We start from the raw sequence: 18,343 nt of genomic DNA, 5'->3' as shown, positions 1-18,343 counted from the left end.
GTTGCATGCTCTCTTTCATTGCCCCAAGTAAATTTCCTGTTGTGTAAACGAAGCTCTTTTAGACCATTCCTATTCAGTGCTGATCTGAATTGCCCCATCAGAGCCCTATTTAGGTTGAGATTGTTCTTGTCTCTAGCTTCGTAGATGAGGTTGAAATCACCCAGGATAATCCACGGTGTTTGTGCTGGTGGCAGCAGAGAGGACATTTCTTGTAAAAAATCAGGTTTTTCAGCATCCCTTGTTGGTCCATAAACTGTGGTGAGGAGGAAGGAAATCCCAGCTCCATTCACTGTTATGTCAGCTGACAAAGAGTAGGATTGCTTCATAATGTTTGTGACCGTCAGCTCGGTATCATCCCAGAACAAAGCTATCCCTCCACTTGTGCCAGACGCAGGTAGGAAGCTGAACTGGTTCAGTCGAATTCCCCCAATTTCCCTTCCATGCAAATCAGATATCGTTGCCATCTTTGTCTCTTGTAGGCAGAGCAAGGAGGCCATGGCTGTGTTTGCATTTTCACACACTGCCTCCCTGCTTGCCAAATTATTTAGCCCTCTTACATTCCAATTCATAATGCGTGGCCTATTCATGATAAGTAGAAGACAGCAGAGGTGATCCGGAAAGGGAAACAAATAAGAGGCAAACATTTCTGATCATAATGGGAGGCATGCAGTTAATAATTTGGGGCGGTGAAAGTTGCATACAGGGACCAAGATTACTTTCGTGCACCCTAAACAGAGGAGACCAACTGCAGCACTTCGGTATGGTAGGCTTAAGGCCACCCATGTCAGCTAACACTAAAGCTTTCTCCAAGGTCGGAAGGACCTGACAGCTAATTAGGGGAAATAAAGCCAGCTTAAGGCCGGCGAGCGGTAATCGCTTCCACACAACATACTCACCACGTGAGCTAAGACTAGAGTGAACTAACATGTCTAACATCCGAAACCAGACAAGGTGCATCCGCCTGGAGCATGAAGCAAACAGCTCAGACGTGTTCTCCGAGCTCATCCTCCGCCACCAGCGCATTCACGCCAGCCTCGTCGAGACGAAGGAGCCCCCTGAGAGCAGCTAGGATGTGCGGTGCCAGCGGCTTGTCGAAAGACTTGATGTAGGCCGCGATCGCTGCGTCATCAACCGGCTCACCTGGCTCGAGGTGCGCCATCTGCTGGATGAGCCGGACTACCCTTTCATTTAATTTTAACCATTCATTAATTTTCCAATCCTAATCCCAATCCCACCCTCGTTTCCCATTATTCAAACACACCCTAAGAGCAAGTTTAATAGTATAGCCAACTACTAACTCCAATTCATATATAGTCAATCTAATAGTTCATTCATACAATAGTTACATACTGTACACTATTAATATCTGGTCCCACCTATCATACACACACCGCGTCTTGAAATCCGTGCTACAGCTGGCTACAAACCTGTATCCCGCTGCTCTTCGCTCTTCTCATTTATCTTCTTAAAATATATTTACAGCTGACTTATAGCCTACTATTATACCTGCTCTAAGGAATCGTCACTCTTAGAAATACCACTTTTACCAATGCTCCTACAAAATTACTATTGAGGAGAGATTTCTTTCTTAACCATTTGCCACTTTCACTGACTGATCATGCTGCAGCCAGCTGCTTGGATGAGGAGTGTTATGGACTCCCTGCTATCTCTTTTGTCCGTTCCTCCGAGTCGGAGATGCATGGAGACCATCGCCGCCTGCTTGTGTACCCCGACACACACGACTGATCTGAGGCAATCCACAACTACAGTGTGTTGCGTGCAGTGGTGCCGAGGTGACCAACAAGATGGTGCTCTGCGTCGAGGCGGGCCAGACCGTGGCAGCGTCAGGCGGCGTCGGAACGATCGTGATGGATACAACTCTTTCACCACCTTAGACTGTGTTTAGTTCCCTTCAAACATCTAAAAATTTCATCATATTAAATATTTAGACATATGTATGGAGCATTAAATATGAATGAAAAAAACCAATTGCACAATTTAACAATGTGTGCTACTGTAAACATTTGCTGATGATGAATTAATTAGGCTTAATAAATTCGTCAAGCAATTTACAAGCGGAATCTATAATTTATTTTGTTATTAGTCTATATTTAATATTTCAAATGTGTGATCGTATACTTAAAAGAATTTTAGCTGTGCAACTACACACGGCCTTAGGGCATGTACAATGGTAGCCACAAGCAACTGTGATCTCAAGACGCCACGTAGGATAGAACCACACAAAGGTCACACTACCCACAGTGAAAGCCACTCCAAAACGTTTTTGCATGTCAGCCCCTATCTATTTATATGTCAGCCCTTGTATTATCAAACCTATTGAAACTTTATATTTTGAACCCTATAGTAATCAAAAGAAGTATATGTATACTCCTAAACAACTTGAGACCTACTGTCAGCCTCTTCCCATCCCCTTCTCTTTTTTATTCCTCTCTCTCTCTTTGATTTCTTCTCCACCGACGCTCTTCTCCTCTCCCCTCCTCCCACATCGCCGCCCTCTCTTTTCCTTCTCCCCTCCCCTCGCTGCCCTCCCCTCCGGCGGCAGATCTGCACCGCTCGAGCTCTGACGGCGGCGGATCTAGCGAAGGCGGGGAGTAGCGGTGGCGGTGGCGGGAAGCAGCGACGACGACCACGGCGGCTGTGGTGGATCTGGCGAGGTGACGACGACCACAACACGGGGGGACCGGACGAGGCAATGCGCGGGGCGCCGACTCCTCAAACGTAAGGCTTCGGCTTGTGGCTTCGCGGCTCCCGAGCCCAGGCGCAGCACTTGCACCGATTCCTCTGCAAGCTCACTGACAGTCTGTGAGACCACCTAAACTCGTGCCAGCTCGGCTCAGCTCTGATGTGGACCTACGAGACAATAGGCCAGGGTCACGTGTTGTACACATGGCCTTACCTTCACCAACGCGATCATGCTCCCAACGTCGCACGTGAGCTTCAATGACTATGGAGGCATGCATACAGATACCCACACTACCTGCTGCTTATCCAACTGGGGCACGTAAAATATGAGGTAGAGTAGAATTTGGTTTCTTTATCCTGTACCCATTGACGCGGAAAAAAAAAAGGTTTGGGAGATCTGTTTAGACCGAGTTTAGTTTTAAATTTTTTCTTTTAAGCTTTTAACTTTTTCATTTCATCAAAACTTTTCTACACTTATAAACTTTTAACTTTTTCGTTATATCGTTTTAATTTTAACTAAACTTTTAATTTTAATGTGAACTAAACATACCCTTAGCTTCAGTTGTAGTATAGGTTTAAACTTTAATACGATATCAGATATGTAAATTGATGAATAATTAAAGACGACGGCTAGCTGGTGAAGGGGAAGATAATAATAAGAAAAATGAAGAAGCGGTGCATTTGACAAGCCGGATGTACCGGCGACGGCCGAGCTGGACGATGTGGATTGGAACAAGATAAGATCGGCGGCGGGCGGTGGCTGCACGTAACGCTGCTAGCTACAAGTTGGTCAACGATGATAAGAGGTCGGGGTGCCGTGCACGTTGATATACAGGAGTACGATCGATACCTGCAGAGATTCGACGGCACGTACGTGCGATACCTGTAGAGGTCGGGGTGCCAACCTGCCGTGCACGTTGATACTAGCTGCTCCATAAGTCCTGCTCCATCCATCCCGTAAAAAACAAATCTAGAATCGGATTCGGATGTAATATATTTTAGTGCGATGAATCTGGACAGATGTATGTCCAGATTCTTAGTACTAGGACGTGTCACATCTGGTACTAGTTTGGTTTTTTATGAAACGAAGAGAGTAAATTATAAGATTTATATTTTTTATACGGTCTTCAAAAACATAAACATAGTTTGATTATTAATTAATTTCATGTTACAATCCCAACAAATATAAAATTACCATTATATGAAAGTACTTTAAAATATGAATTTATTGATATAACTTGCATAATATTTAGCATATATATGGTTAGTATGATTATTAGTCAAAAGTTATCGAGTTTGATTTTTCTTAAAAAGAGGACGCTCTATGATTCAGGACGAAGGGAGTGCCTTCATTTTTCAATGTATGACGTCATTAACTTTTCGAGATTATTTCTCTTATAAAAAAATATGTAATTATTATTTATTTTATTGAGATTTGATGTTTTAGAGATTTGATGTTTTATCATATGTTATTTTAAGTATGATTTAAATATTTTTGTATTTGTAAAAAAAATTGAATAAGACGAATAATCAAACGTTGATAAAAAGTTAACGGCGTCATAAATTAAAAAATGAAGATAGTGTTGTCAGGGTTATGGATACCACATACCCAATAGTAATCGACTAAGTTCAACGGGGCCCACCATATACCATGTCTTATAAAACAAACCTCGTATATAGAAGGAGTTCCGGATAAGGAATGACAAGTAGAGTTCTATATGAAAATAACAAGGACTACTCAGATCGTATCCATATTTATCTCCCTTATTTTACTTGGACAAGGGGGCATCTATGGGTATAAATACAAGCCCCCTAAGAAGTGAGGGGACATTCCATAAAGCCACAAGATCAATACAAGCCAACATGCCCAACACACGTCACCGGATATCGATATCAGAGATAAACCTAGACATACCCTATCCGGTACCTACGGGGACCAGCAAAGGGATCTAGCGCCATCTCTGATCTCGCCGAGTGCGGATTCGAGGAGGAAGACTACCTTGTCGTCGACCACGAGTTGGTTATCTAGCCGCCAAGTCGATGACAGTTAGATAGGTTATCCCAATTATTATACTGGTGTGATTAAGATGAATAAATGAGCAATACCGGCTTCGGCCAACAGGATATAGGGCTATTACTTATCAGATAAGGGGCTCGAACCTGTATAAAAATCCTTGTCTCCATCTCTTTAACCTCAATCTCGTATATACCCTAGTACCGACGATCCCCATACCATCCAAATAACATAGTCGTGATATCAAACGTCGATAAGTATATACTACTACCTCCATTCGTAAATATAAGGGATATTCACTATTCCAATCTACATTTGACCGCTCGTCTTATTAAAAAATTTGTGCAAATATAAAAAACAAAAAGTTGTGCTTAAAGTAATTTGGATAATAAAGTAAGTCACAAATAAAATAAATAATAATTCTAAAATTTTTTAAATAAGACGAATGGTCAAATGGTATAAGCAAAATGTCAAAACTCCTACTATGGTTGTGTTTGGAATATTCCGCGCGCACGCTTTTCAAACTGCTCAATGGTGCATTTTTTTGCAAAAAGTTTCTATACGAAAGTTGCTTAAAAATCATATTGAACCATTTTTAAAAAACAAATTAGCTAATACTTAATTAATAATGCGCTAATAGATCGCTCAGTTTTTCGTGCGCTGCATGTCGTGATCTGAGAATTCCGAACACACCCTATATATACCCATGCCATCTCCTCGTGTGTTTCTCCGAGAACGATCAGTGCGCCAGACATTATAAGCGAACTTTCATCATTATATATGACGACTCCTCATGGCCTCCTCCAGTACTCATCAGGTGCCTTCTCTGATCAGGTGCCAGCTGATGACTCTGCTGAAGAACATGGGTATGATAAGAAATCGCATGGCTAGTAGCTTGAGTGTCAAAACTCTCTACACGATTTTCCCTTTCATTAGCAACTAGTACTGGAACACTACATTAATTTACACTAGTTTTTTGCCTTTTTTTTGCTGATTTATTTATTTATCCTGTTAGGGTTAAGGATCATGCCATGCTTGCACCGTTTACAGCCGCATGGCAGACCGCTATCTCACCACCACTGGTTATTGAGAGATCTGAGGTTTTTACTCAGTTTAATTTTTAATTTCTCTTGTAATCTTATTTTTACTAACCAGAGGATAAGATAATTTTTAACATACAACTTTTAACTCTTACTTTTCATATGAGTAAGAAAAATCTTTATTTTTGTTCATGTGTTGGGATTACTGTGCAACATCTTTAAAACCATAACGGTATATGGTTTCCTTACTGTCTTAATTTCGTAGAAAAAAGGAACGCATGTGAGTCTTGGCGTTTTGGAGAGGTGAGCATGCTCTTAAGGGGTAGGCCTCTTAGAGGGCCATATGTGACAATGCATTTTCACATAAAACCTTTAAAGTTCTCGGATGTCCGATTTTTTATACTGGTATAGTTACAGCCCACCTATAACCTAGAGAGACCCTCATTTAAAAAAAAAGAACAATTGTAAATTTACCACTACTTTAAATCGTTATTGCAAAACTGTCACTAGAAAATTACAAAAATACCACTAGAACTATCATTCGAGTGGCATCCTTCATCCTTGCAATATTAAAAAAACCGGTGGCAAATTTGCAAATGCCCCTTAAAAAAAAAGAAAATCAAATCTGTAGTAGCAGTGGCTTATTTTGTGATATGTCTTCGAGTGCAACGAAACAATGAGGTGTGTTCTACTGTTATTATATCTATATCCAACAAAAATAAATGACAGTTCTCGAAAGAATAAAATGGTGGCGGGGTGCTAAAATTAATTGAAGGCAAGATCATTGAGCAAGCTTTGCATTCTACTTTTTTCCCCTTTTTTTAAGGTAATGGATAGATTTCCAGTGTCAGATCAACATCCTATATTTCGAGGATTATTATTAGAGAAAGTAAACATGGTTTCAAGGACATGTAGTCAAGACATCCCAAAGTACCGATCTACAAATAAAAATAAAAATCTCCAATTATTTGCAGCTTGAATAGTCCTCCCCGTGGCTTGTTTCGTAATGTCAACTCCAAATGAGTCAACTCCGCCTCAACTTGACGGTCTACTTAATTAATGTGGCAAACATGTTTCTGCCTCCTCTCTCTATCCGTGTCAATTTTATGTACGTACACGGTGGGGAATAATTGTATCCCTAAGAATTTTATTTCTCTCACACAAGGAAATTAAGTTTCTTCCGTTATGTTAAAAAAATTTATATACACATATTGGGGGTATATACTACGTCCATCCCAAAATATAACAATCTAATACATGAGATGAGACATATCCTAATAATATGAATCTGAATAGACCCAAATTTATAGTAATATGATGTCTCATCTAGGACCACGTTACTATATTTTAGAACGTAGAGAGTATTTTGCATGGAAAATATAACGATCATATTTTTCATTGGAGCAATCCAAATATATTTTTATGCAAACTAGTAGTAATAGTTAAATTTTAATAATGACATTACATTTTCTAAAGACGTACGTCATCTAACTGATGTACTAGCATTCTTTGAAATATTTTGATCTGTACCCTTCCTTTTATTGTAACGTACGTATATATGTGAAGTAACGTATATATGCGCACAGGATCGAGCTATGGAGGGGCTGGCAGGGGCCGGGTCCCCACCCCTCCCCATAAAGTTAAAATGAAACGCTAAAAAAACTTGCAGTGAAATTTATTTAAATTTGCGCTCTGATATCTAACGATATTTTGCATCGTATTGCTTGGACCTGATATGCAGGGATGTTACGTTTACGATGTCAACGGGACCAAGTATCTAGATGCACTTGCAGGATTGTTGTCTACAGCTTTAGGTATGTGTATAAGATGTTTTAATAGGAAAATGTCTAATTAACTACCAGCTAACAATCTACTTTTTCCGTTCAACTTCTAACAAAAAAAAGTTGGACGAGTCTACCGGGTCAGGCGTCCGATCAGTTTGGAGAAAAATCGGGCGTTGACGTCAACACGCCCGATTTACGTGCAAAACTACTTTAAACTGATTTTTCTCTTAAATTACTTATCAAAATCATGATCCGATTACACCATTAAATTTGTTGCAATTAAATCTTCAAAACAAGACCACACATATGGATATATTCAGATGAAAAAAAAATTAGCTTATTATTGAATTATTTTTAAATGTTGCACGATGTCTCACCCGGTATATCAGAATTGTTTCACTTAGTAGATCGAAAATGTTTCATTCGTTTAAATCGGATGTTGTTTCACCTTATATAAAAACAATGTTTCAGCAAATAGCGAATCAAATGTTTCAGTTCACTGCAACATTTGATCCATACATAGTGAAATATTATAATACACTAGTTAAAATATTTTTTGGTGGAAAAAAAATAAAACGAATTCGCTTAATAGGGGTTTCTAAAATATGTGGGTTTTTTTTTCAATAGAATATCCTTAATAGAAGGTTTTCAAAATATGTGGGTGATTTATTGCAATAGAGTTTTGTTTGTGGATAAGTGGCGGGTGGGGACGGGGACATGTGGTGAGGGCCTAGAGAGGCTGCTGGTGCCATGTGATGAGGGGAAGGGGGAGCTAGCAACCGATTTTTTTCTCTCCCCCGCGCGACCGAGAAGGAGCATTCTTGCTCACTTGGACGAGTATTATTCCCTAATGAGATTTGTCTTTTCTTCCTCACCAACAAGTTGAGTGTTCAGTTCAAGTTTTGTGGGATAACAGCATACTCCCTCTATCCCAAAAAAAAAGACAAACCCTGATTTCCGTACCCAACGTTTGACCGTCCATCTTATTTGAAAAAATTATGAAAAAAAAAGTAAAAAAGACAAGTCACGCATAAAATATTAATCATGTTTTATCATTTAACAACAATGAAAATACGAATTATAAAAAAATTTCATATAAGACGGACAGTCAAAGTTGGACACGAAAACTCAGGGTTTGTCTTTTTTTTTTGGGACGGAGGGAGTACACTCTGTTTCAAAAGGCCATGCCTACTCCGCCTAGATGGTGCCTAGGCGGTAGGTGGAGCATCACTGCCTCGCTTAGCAACTACTCACTCTGTTCTATAAAAACCCAATCTAATATTGGATGTAAAATATTTTAATGTATGACGCTGTTTACTTTTTATCAACGTTTGACCATTCGTCTTGTTCATTTTTTTTAAAATATAAAATATTTATGTAATTCTTAAAGAACATTTAATGATAAATCAAGTCAAAATAAAATAAATAATAATTACATAAATTTTTTGAATAAGATGATGGTCAAACGTTGGCTAAAAAGGTGTGTCATATTCAGTTCTAGGTTCCGTTTTTTTTTATGGAGGGAGTAAGCATTTTGTGTATAGGCGTGTTTTTCTCACATGGAGCATTTTAAGGTTTGGTTTATACATAAAAGTTGGAGAATATTAAAGATGGAATATGATGAATTATGGTCATAGAACTCATGGATGGCCTATAATGTTAAATTCTTTGTTTCAGCGTGTCAAATTCTTCCATTTAGCATGACATAACTCTACCCATCAAGAAAATAAATTGTCTAGGCGTCGTCTACGCACGCTGGCATTAGGCGAAGCGTCACCGCGTGCCTAGCACCTAGCGCTAGAAAAATACCTTAAAAGTTCTTCACCATCATTTTCATTTAATTGTGTATACCTAGCTAGGATTCATCTAGTATATAGATTACCTAACCTATGAAAATATTCATGAAAAAAAAACCTTCAATACAATTTTCAAACATACGCTATGGTTGTGTTTAGTTCACACTAAAATTAGAAGTTTGGTTGAAGTTGGAACGATGTGACGGAAAAGTTGGAAGTTTATGTGTGTAGGAAAGTTTCGATGTGATGAAAAAGTTGGTATTTTGAAGAATTATTTTGGAACTACACACGGCCTATATATATGCTGTTCTTTGCTACCCTGAAAATTCTGAACTTCAAATTCACCTTGTATGGGGAGGGGAAAAAAAGGCAAATCTCATCAGGGGTAGATTAAACCGGTTGAAATGTTTTAGTGGAGTAAATTCAGACGAAGTTTTGTCAGGAGGCTTGCTAAGGGATAAATTGTATTGTTCCAGGTAGTAAATCCAGCCGAAGTTTTAAATATGAATCCAATGTAGTACCATTTTATCTTGTAATCGACGTATTGATATTGAACTAATTCCATTGTTAAAAAATGATATTGAACTAATTATTGATCAAGGGTAGAGGGAGCAGTGAAGTGATCAGTAACTGATTGTAAACGCTGATGCATTAACCACTCATGCATGCTATTTTCAGGTGGTAGTGAGCCTCGTTTAGTCAAAGCTGCTACGGAGCAATTAAACAAGTTACCCTTCTACCACTCCTTTTGGAACCATACAACCAGGCCTTCTTTGGTACATATATATTCTGCATCTTTAATTCATCAATCGTTGTTTTATTTGTATTGTTTCTTTTTTTTCAGATATTAATACTACATGAGAAAATCTTATAGTGACTGACTTAGTCATTCTGCAAACAAAAAAAAAACTTGTAAATACTGATGATTGGAGGTTTGCTGCTACTTGCAGGATCTTGCGAAAGAACTTATTAGCATGTTTACTGCCAGGGAAATGGGCAAAGTGTTCTTTACGAACAGTGGTTCAGAAGCAAATGACTCTCAGGTAATATTATTGTTAAAGTACCAGCCATTTCCTGCAGTTTGCACCGTGAAAATTTATATCAGTTAAAAGAAAGATCAGAATGCAAGGGTTAAAGTCTGATACTTTTGCGGTTCAAATTCGAATTTTTGTGAAAAATATAATCCATATTAGTGTCAAGTATATATGGTAGAAATTATGTAGGTTGTTAAATATATGTGAATTAGTAGTTAAAATGTGGGATATGTGCTTGCACAAATTTTAAAATGAACATTAATATGCAGTGGGCCCAACCAGGACGCGTCTAGGTAGAGTGCAGTAGCGTGTTAGTCTTAAATCGAGACCTCTCACTTTTTCAATTTCATCTGTTACTTTACAGACCCCACATACTTTCTAGGGAAAATTTGAAATTTTAAATAAAATTTTCTCTTAAATTATTTATCTGATCTATGATCTGATTACACATATGATCTATTTACACCATTATATTCGTTACAATTAAATCTTTCTAGCAATCTTACATAATTATATTATGATAAAAAATAATTAGGTTGTAAATTACTTTTATTATATATGTAAGTTAATTTTATCATATATATATATAAACTACTTTTAGATATGATTAAATTAGTTTTTAGACATTCGGTGAACAATTATTTATTGGTTAGTTCTATAATATATTGATTAAATTTAATTTCTAGATAGACTTATATTTTTACCCCCACAATAGATTTACTTTTAATGTCATGACAAGTTACTTTCTTTTATTTTAAGTTACTTCTATAATATATGTAAATTACTTTTAAGCTTTATTGAATTTACTTTTATATGTCTAAGAAGTAATTTGATGAAATCTAAAAATTATTTAGATATATTAAAAAAGTAATTTGTAATTTTTCATCAACAAATATAATCAAATGAGATCATGTTGTAAAGATTTAATTATTACGAACACAATAATGTAATCGGATCGTACATCAAATGAGTAACTTAAAAGAAAATTCTATTTAACGCATAGGTGGTAGGAATTTTTTTTACTTGCTTGATGTACTAGTATTATGCTTAAGTATGACTCTTCCAGTTATGTGATGTCATCGCTAGTTACAACTAAAACGAGAGGCTCTCGATTGAGATTTTACGTTACATTATTGATGGTGTGAATTGTTTCTTCCAAAAGTACTACTGATAGTATGTCTCTCTTATTGATACCCGTATACATAAAGTACAAATTAAATCCTTGAAAGTTTTATTAATGTTCCATACAATGAAAGAGGGAATGATGCATGACCTTTGTGATCTCAAGGATTGGAATACATAACAGTAGATAGGGAAGATTGTAAATTAAGTAAATTTTACATTGTGTTGCACATAGTTCGAACATCATCATGTTTACATGATGGTAATGTTTCCCTCGGCTCATAACGAAGTGATGTTTCTAATTGCTCGGTATATAAAACTAATTGTCGTAGGTCAATTTGGTTGTCCAAAACATCGACTAAATCCGGCTGGAGGTAGTATATCAGAAGAGTATCTACTATATTATTACTGCTTGGTTAATTTGTTGGTTGAACTTTTTTATGGGATGTCAGTGCATATCTAATTTCTTTCCTTCATCATGTTTATGCCCTTTGTATAGTTGTGTTGGATTGAAGAGTCACAATAAACACATAGATTAATCTTGACTGATATATTTTGTTCTTTTTCTTGATTTGTTACTCTTCTGCCATTGTTTTCCACACGTAGAATATAATGCTTATTTCGAATTCTTTTGCAGGTTAAGATAGTATGGTATTATAACAATGCATTGGGGAGGCCAAAGAAGAAAAATATCATTTCACGGATACAATCGTAAGCTACATATATACTCGTGTTCCTTAAAACAAGAAATGCCTAGCTAGTTTCACCCTATATATTCTAGATCTATTGGCATGTTTTTTCCCGTTTACTTTCTCCATGTTACAAATCCATGGCTAGCTACTTTCAATTAACTCTCTCTAGATAGCAATGTTCATAGACACCAAATAAATCCAGGGGCGGATTCACAATGGGGCGGAGGGGTCTCGAGACCCCACACCGCCCCCAGGACAGTGGAGACCCCCTAAGCCCCCACTAAATTTTTTTTCTATAGATCCATAGGATGTGGGGACTGGAGGTTCGATTTATGCTGATGTAGTTTATTCAGCCTCCACTACTATTTTTTTCTAGATCCGCCACTGAATAAATCCATCCCAGCTAACTTCTATAAAAGAGTGATTTTACGGTACTTGTACCTATGGTATTAGGAGGTACTAAAATTTTGGTATACCTCTCACGGACTGTAAAATTTATCTCTACAAAATCACTTTTAATGGCATTCTTAATTCTTACTGCAGATATCATGGAACAACATTCATATCAGCTAGTCTATCAGGGTGAGTATAGTCCTATTGAAAAATCAGCCAGCAAATTTATCCACTGGAAATTTAACTACTGAAATGACTAGTTCATATTTGAAGTCACATTTGCTAATCCCTTCTGCATCTTTAGTCTTCCTACCTTGCATCAGGATTTTGATCTGCCAGGACGTTTTGTTCTGCACACAGACTGCCCTCACTACTGGCGCTTCCATCTCCCTGGTATACTTATTTTTTTATTTATGATTAACAGAGTGCATTTTTCGATGAAATTAATGATTTTTGTGGGAGACAGGTGAGACAGAAGAAGAATTTGCAGCTAGACTTGCCGATAATTTAGAGAATCTTGTCCTCAAAGAAGGACCAGAAACGGTATACCTCTCTTGACATACCTCAAAACTTATAATATACCGGAGTTTACCGACCTAATCTATTTCCTTTTCCCCTTAGATCGCTGCCTTCATTGCTGAACCTGTGATTGGTGCTGGTGGTGTTATCCTTCCTCCAAAGACATATTTTGAGAAGGTGGATGGATTGGCATACTATAAATTAAAGTTGCATTTCCATTTAGAAAACCAAAGGGACTGTTTAGTTGGTGAAATAAAAATTTTTTAGTGTCACATCGAACATTTGACCGGATGTCGGAAGGGGTTTTCGGACACGAATGAAAAAACTAATTTCATAACTCGCCTGGAAACCACGAGACGAATCTTTTGAGCCTAATTAAGCCGTCATTAGCACGTGTGGGTTACTGTAGCACTTATAGCTAATCATGGACTAATTAGGCTTAAAAGATTCATCTCGCGATTTACATGCAAACTGTGCAATTAATTTTTCTTTTTATCTATATTTAATGCTCCATACATGTGTCCAAAGATTCGATGTGATGTTTTTTGAAAAGTTTTTGGGGAACTAAACAGGGACTAACTGTATTCATTTACTTCATGCATTCTGGAATACAGTAATATTGAGCTAAGATATATTACCCATATGTGGAACTTTTGATAGTTGCTCGATCACTCTGAAATTTTTGTACTTCATTACACTCTAGCAGTTCCACAAAACTGTAGTGGTTTACTGAGTTGCTAGTGTTCACGTATTACTATTCGCTGAACAACAAAATTGTAGTTATGCATGTTCATTGTGTGCTATTTTGTTGTCTGTCAACAGATTCAAGCAGTGGTTAAGAAGTATGACATCCTTTTTATTGTAGATGAGGTATGTTTTCATTATTATTTTTTATGAGGTATGTTTACATTATATCTTACCAAGACAAGAAATTTTGTTGTCCTTGAAAAAGTACATGTAGGTAAATTTATCTATTATCTGAAGGTAGCAAATTTTACATAAAAAATGTGGTACCTTCTCAAAGATGATAAAATTACTCCCGAGACAAACATAAAATGGGGAAACAACAATTAACTTTTTAGGGCAAAAGTTTTGAACTACGGTCCATTCTAGGTTATTACTGGATTTGGAAGGTTGGGAACCATGTTCGGATCTGATTTGTATAACATCAAACCAGATCTTGTCTCCTTGGCCAAGGTGTGCTATCTAGTACCAAATTACAAGTACTACTTAACATTTGTTACATGATACAAGATGACTGATCATCTTAATTTACCATGATATAGGCTCTTTCTTCTGCCTATGCTCCCATTGGAGCGATACTTGTTAGCCCGGAAATATCAGATGTGATTCATTCTCATAGTAACAAGCTCGGTAAGTTAAATGCTACTATACGAACCGATCCTATTGTTTGTGGGTAAAAATTTTGGTACCCACAGCTACTCTCTCATTGTTTGTAGTCCAAAAACAAAGACATGATGAAGTTGTCTTTTGTCACAGGTACATTTGCTCATGGCTTTACATATTCTGGCCATCCTGTTTCCTGTGCTGTTGCTTTAGAGGCGCTGAAAATTTATCGGTACACTCACTTTTCTATTCCCGAAACATAGCCATTAATTGTAGGTACATAGGTTTTATTTGTTTCTGATGAATGTTCCACAAAATTACTGGTACCAGGGAAAGAGATATTCCTGGTCATGTCACACATGTTGCTCAAAGGTTCCAGGAGGGAATCAAGGCCTTTGCAGCTGGAAGTCCAATTGTTGGGGAGGTATTGATCTGTTTAGATTTTTGAAATATTTCCATGTTTCTCCTGGTGCTCTGGTACCACAGGCACGATTTTGGTCTCTTATTTGAACACATAAACAGCATAGCTTATGTGTGCTCTTGTATGCAGACACGTGGTGTAGGATTGCTGATAGCAACTGAGTTCACCGATAACAAATCACCATATGAGTTATCCCCTTTTGAGTGGGGTAAGTAACACTAGTGACTACAAGCACTTATAATTAAGTAATTTAATTATCAGCATTACACCAATGTTACCCACTACGCTTTAATTAGCACGACAAAAAACTAGGAACAACTAGGGTCCTGTTTGGTTCCATGGGCTAATTATTAGCCCTCACCTTTTAGGCCTGAATTAGCCCTCAAGTATATATCCAAACATGTGGGCTAATTTGAGGCTAACGTGAATTAGCCCCTCTCAAAACATTAGCCCTCCAAGGGATGCTAATGGGGCTAATTTTGTGTGGGGACCATCAAAAAGCAGCTATCTCTCTCCTCTCTTTTTACTCTCTCTCCACCTTTTAGCCTTGAATTAGCCCATGGATCCGAACATACCACCCTAGGCTAATGTTTAGCCTACCGATTCATGACTAAACATTAGCTCTCAAAATTAACCCTGGGCTAATCTTTCAAATAGGGCCTAGGATTAGGGTAGGAAATATGTTATGTGTGTTACCCAAATAATAATTTTTTTTACTAAGTCACCGGGGGGGAGTTTCCCCACCTCCTGAATATATTGCGTCAAACAAAAGTACACAGGGCAGGCTTTACCTGCGCAAGCACAGGAGCCCTGAAAGATAGTAGCAGAAGATACACGGGAGTATAAAGAAGAGAATACAAAAGAGAGGCGACCCTCTGAAGATAACAATTGACGTTTATCATCTATAAAAGACTCAGCCAAACCAAAACAACCTAAAGCTAACACCCTAGCTCGTCAACAACCAATTCCTCATGCAGACTTGGAAACACCATGACTCCGCCACCAATGGGCCTTTTTGCCACGAGCATGCTGGGTTGGAGTTATAATGACCAAAAGACTGTGGAAGTCAGGACCACCCGCATCAAGCTGTCATGAATCAAACATTGACTTGTTGCAACTTGGATCAGTGCCCGCCAACGCCCTTTGGGGGAAAGAAGCCCCAGAGGAGGGAGAGCCACTGAAGGTTGCAGCCATCGCCGCACGCATAATAATCAAATAATTGTGTTCTGTGTTAAAACCTAACTGTGTTCTGTGTTTTGGAAACAAAAAACAACGTAATGGCATGGAGAAGATGAAAAAGGAGAATAGGGATGAAAGAAAGAGATAAGGGTAATTTGGTTGGAAAAAAATAGAAAATGGTTTGAAGGGGTAAGCGGTGGCATATATCGAATAACTGTTAAATTACAATGGCATGATTTCAAATAGTTGAGTAATATTGGCATATTTCAAAGCCATAAAAATTATAATGGCATGAATCTAATTAACCCTTTATCTTTTGGTATGTGCTCATGTATATGATCAATAGCATATTCACTTCCATATGATGGTCTATCACTGCCGATTCGGCGAGCATTGATAGTGATAAGGTATCGTGCACATGTATATGATCAATAGCATATTCACTTCCATATAACGGCCTGCCAGTTCGGCGAGCATTGATAGTGATAAAGTATCGCTGTCGGTTCTACACTTTCTTGCGCCCAATCCCGTCCAAAATCCAAAGAACAATATCACTACCAGCTCGTGTCACGATCCGATCCTGCAATGATACAACAGTGCCGATTCGTGGTACGAACCGGCAGTGATAGTAGGTATCACTGCGGCTTCATGCCACGAACCGGCAGTGATATGGGGACCTCAATTATTAGTTTGGGGCCACGGTGATGCGGTGATTCCGGAAGTAAGTATCACTGCTGGTTCATGCCACGAGCCGTCCGTCCCGTGCCTAGACCGCCCGACTGTATTTTTTTTTAATTTGTAGGCGGGCTTTCAGTGTCGGTTCTTGACACCTATCAACAGTGATAAGCAGTGTCCAAACGGTGCCGGGTAGGACTATCAATTCCGAACTAACAATGATATCCATTTGAGATTTGTTTCAGTCCAACAAAAAGTACCTCGAGGTACCGGTACCTTACGGTACCAAATCATTTCTGATCGTTGGATGGTACCGTAAGGTACCGATACCTTGAGATATTTTTTATTGGACTGAAACAAAACTCTACATTATCACTGCATGTGAAAAAACCGACAGTGTTACTCGCAGCCAACACTGTCGCCGGCCCACTGCTGGCAGGGAATCCGGCAGTGATAGGCCCCACGAACCGATAGTGTTAGCCGGTTTTGGGGCTATTGGTGTTGGTGTTACCGAATGGAATGGTGGCTTATATAGTCCTAATTTCCAATATACATGAGATTTATAAAATAGTCAGATTTAGTCCCTATATTTGTAGGGGTATTCCCTCAAAAAAAAATATTTGTAGGGGTAGCACCAGATGCTGCATTTTGTTCATCTGAATACGTGAATGGAAGTCAATTATTAAGGCCGTGATGTACCAATGAGCCTTGCTAGAATTGCATTGGGTGGGGTTAAGGTATGTGCTGACAAAGTAAAAGTTCTAATGATTTTTTATGGCGTTTTTCAGGTGTTGGTGAAATATTTGGACAGGAGTGTAAGAAACGTGGCATGATGGTTAAGGTTCTTGGAAACTTGATAGCGATGTCCCCACCACTGATAATAACCCGTGAAGAAATTGATAAAGTAATTAAGAACAAATCACAGCATAACCTTTCTCCCTCTTTTCTGGTTGTAGATGAAAGCAACGCTGTTATGTCATGACTCATAGTACTCTATTGCTTTTCAGCTGGTGAGCATATATGGAGAAGCTCTGAAGGCAACAGAGGAAAGAGTGGCAGAGCTAAAATCCAAGAAGAATTAGTCAACATATGTCATCTATGGCAATGGCGGCAAAGGTTGAAAGCAATGATGTGGTCCCTGCACCGAATAAATTCCACTGGCGCTAGTTGTTCGATAATTTGTTGAAATATTACTGATGTTGTGTTAAAAGACAATTATTAGCTTTCCACTAAATCTCGGAGTACTTGTTCTTTCTGATAGTACGAAGGAGACGCGCCGATGCAGGGGAGGCACATCCCCCCCCCCCCCCCCCTTCCCGGCGCGCGCGCGGAACAATCACCCGGGAGATAGCCTGGCATCATAAACGGCACCGTTCTTGCTTCATGTTGATGTAGATTAGCGACGCTCCAATACATAAACGAGTGGCGTTAATCTCGACAAAGAGAAAAGAGAGAGGGCACCACGGATGAACGACATATTGTCATCTTGGCACGGCGGAGAGGAAACATCACGGATGGACAGCATCACATCACCGTTGGTGTAGCGGGGAGAAGGCATCACAGACGGACAGCATCTCATCATGTTGGTGTAGCGAAAATGGGTGTCACAGACGGACGGCATCTA

The 18,343-nt window shown here is 38.6% G+C and overlaps 1 protein-coding gene across 1 annotated transcript; it reads left to right on the top strand.

Moving 5' to 3' along the window:
• The first annotated feature begins 5,497 nt into the window (after nt 1–5,497).
• Nucleotides 5,498–17,801, top strand: LOC127764098 (probable gamma-aminobutyrate transaminase 4). Its single transcript, XM_052288928.1, has 18 exons — nt 5,498–5,583; nt 5,733–5,817; nt 7,499–7,571; nt 10,016–10,113; nt 10,288–10,380; nt 12,131–12,204; nt 12,729–12,767; nt 12,883–12,971; nt 13,045–13,121; nt 13,200–13,274; nt 13,920–13,967; nt 14,211–14,294; nt 14,384–14,471; nt 14,598–14,676; nt 14,775–14,868; nt 14,995–15,073; nt 17,508–17,623; nt 17,727–17,801. Exons 1-18 carry the CDS (start codon nt 5,498–5,500, stop codon nt 17,799–17,801), a joined length of 1,452 nt encoding a protein of 483 aa, XP_052144888.1.
• The last annotated feature ends 542 nt before the right edge of the window (nt 17,802–18,343 follow it).

This window comes from Oryza glaberrima, chromosome 2 (assembly GCF_000147395.1).
Source record: "Oryza glaberrima chromosome 2, OglaRS2, whole genome shotgun sequence".
NCBI lineage: Eukaryota > Viridiplantae > Streptophyta > Magnoliopsida > Poales > Poaceae > Oryza > Oryza glaberrima.
The sequence above is the reverse complement of the archived record's forward strand: the minus strand, read 5'-3'. Positions and strand labels throughout refer to the sequence as shown.

Bases quoted from the DNA above. Each gene is read 5' to 3' on its own strand.
- LOC127764098 (XM_052288928.1), top strand. From the start codon at position 5,498: ATGACGACTCCTCATGGCCTCCTCCAGTACTCATCAGGTGCCTTCTCT. The intron at 13,122-13,199 runs GTATACCTCTCT...TTTTCCCCTTAG, and splicing joins TCAAAGAAGGACCAGAAACG to ATCGCTGCCTTCATTGCTGA. The intron at 13,275-13,919 runs GTGGATGGATTG...GTCTGTCAACAG, and splicing joins CAAAGACATATTTTGAGAAG to ATTCAAGCAGTGGTTAAGAA.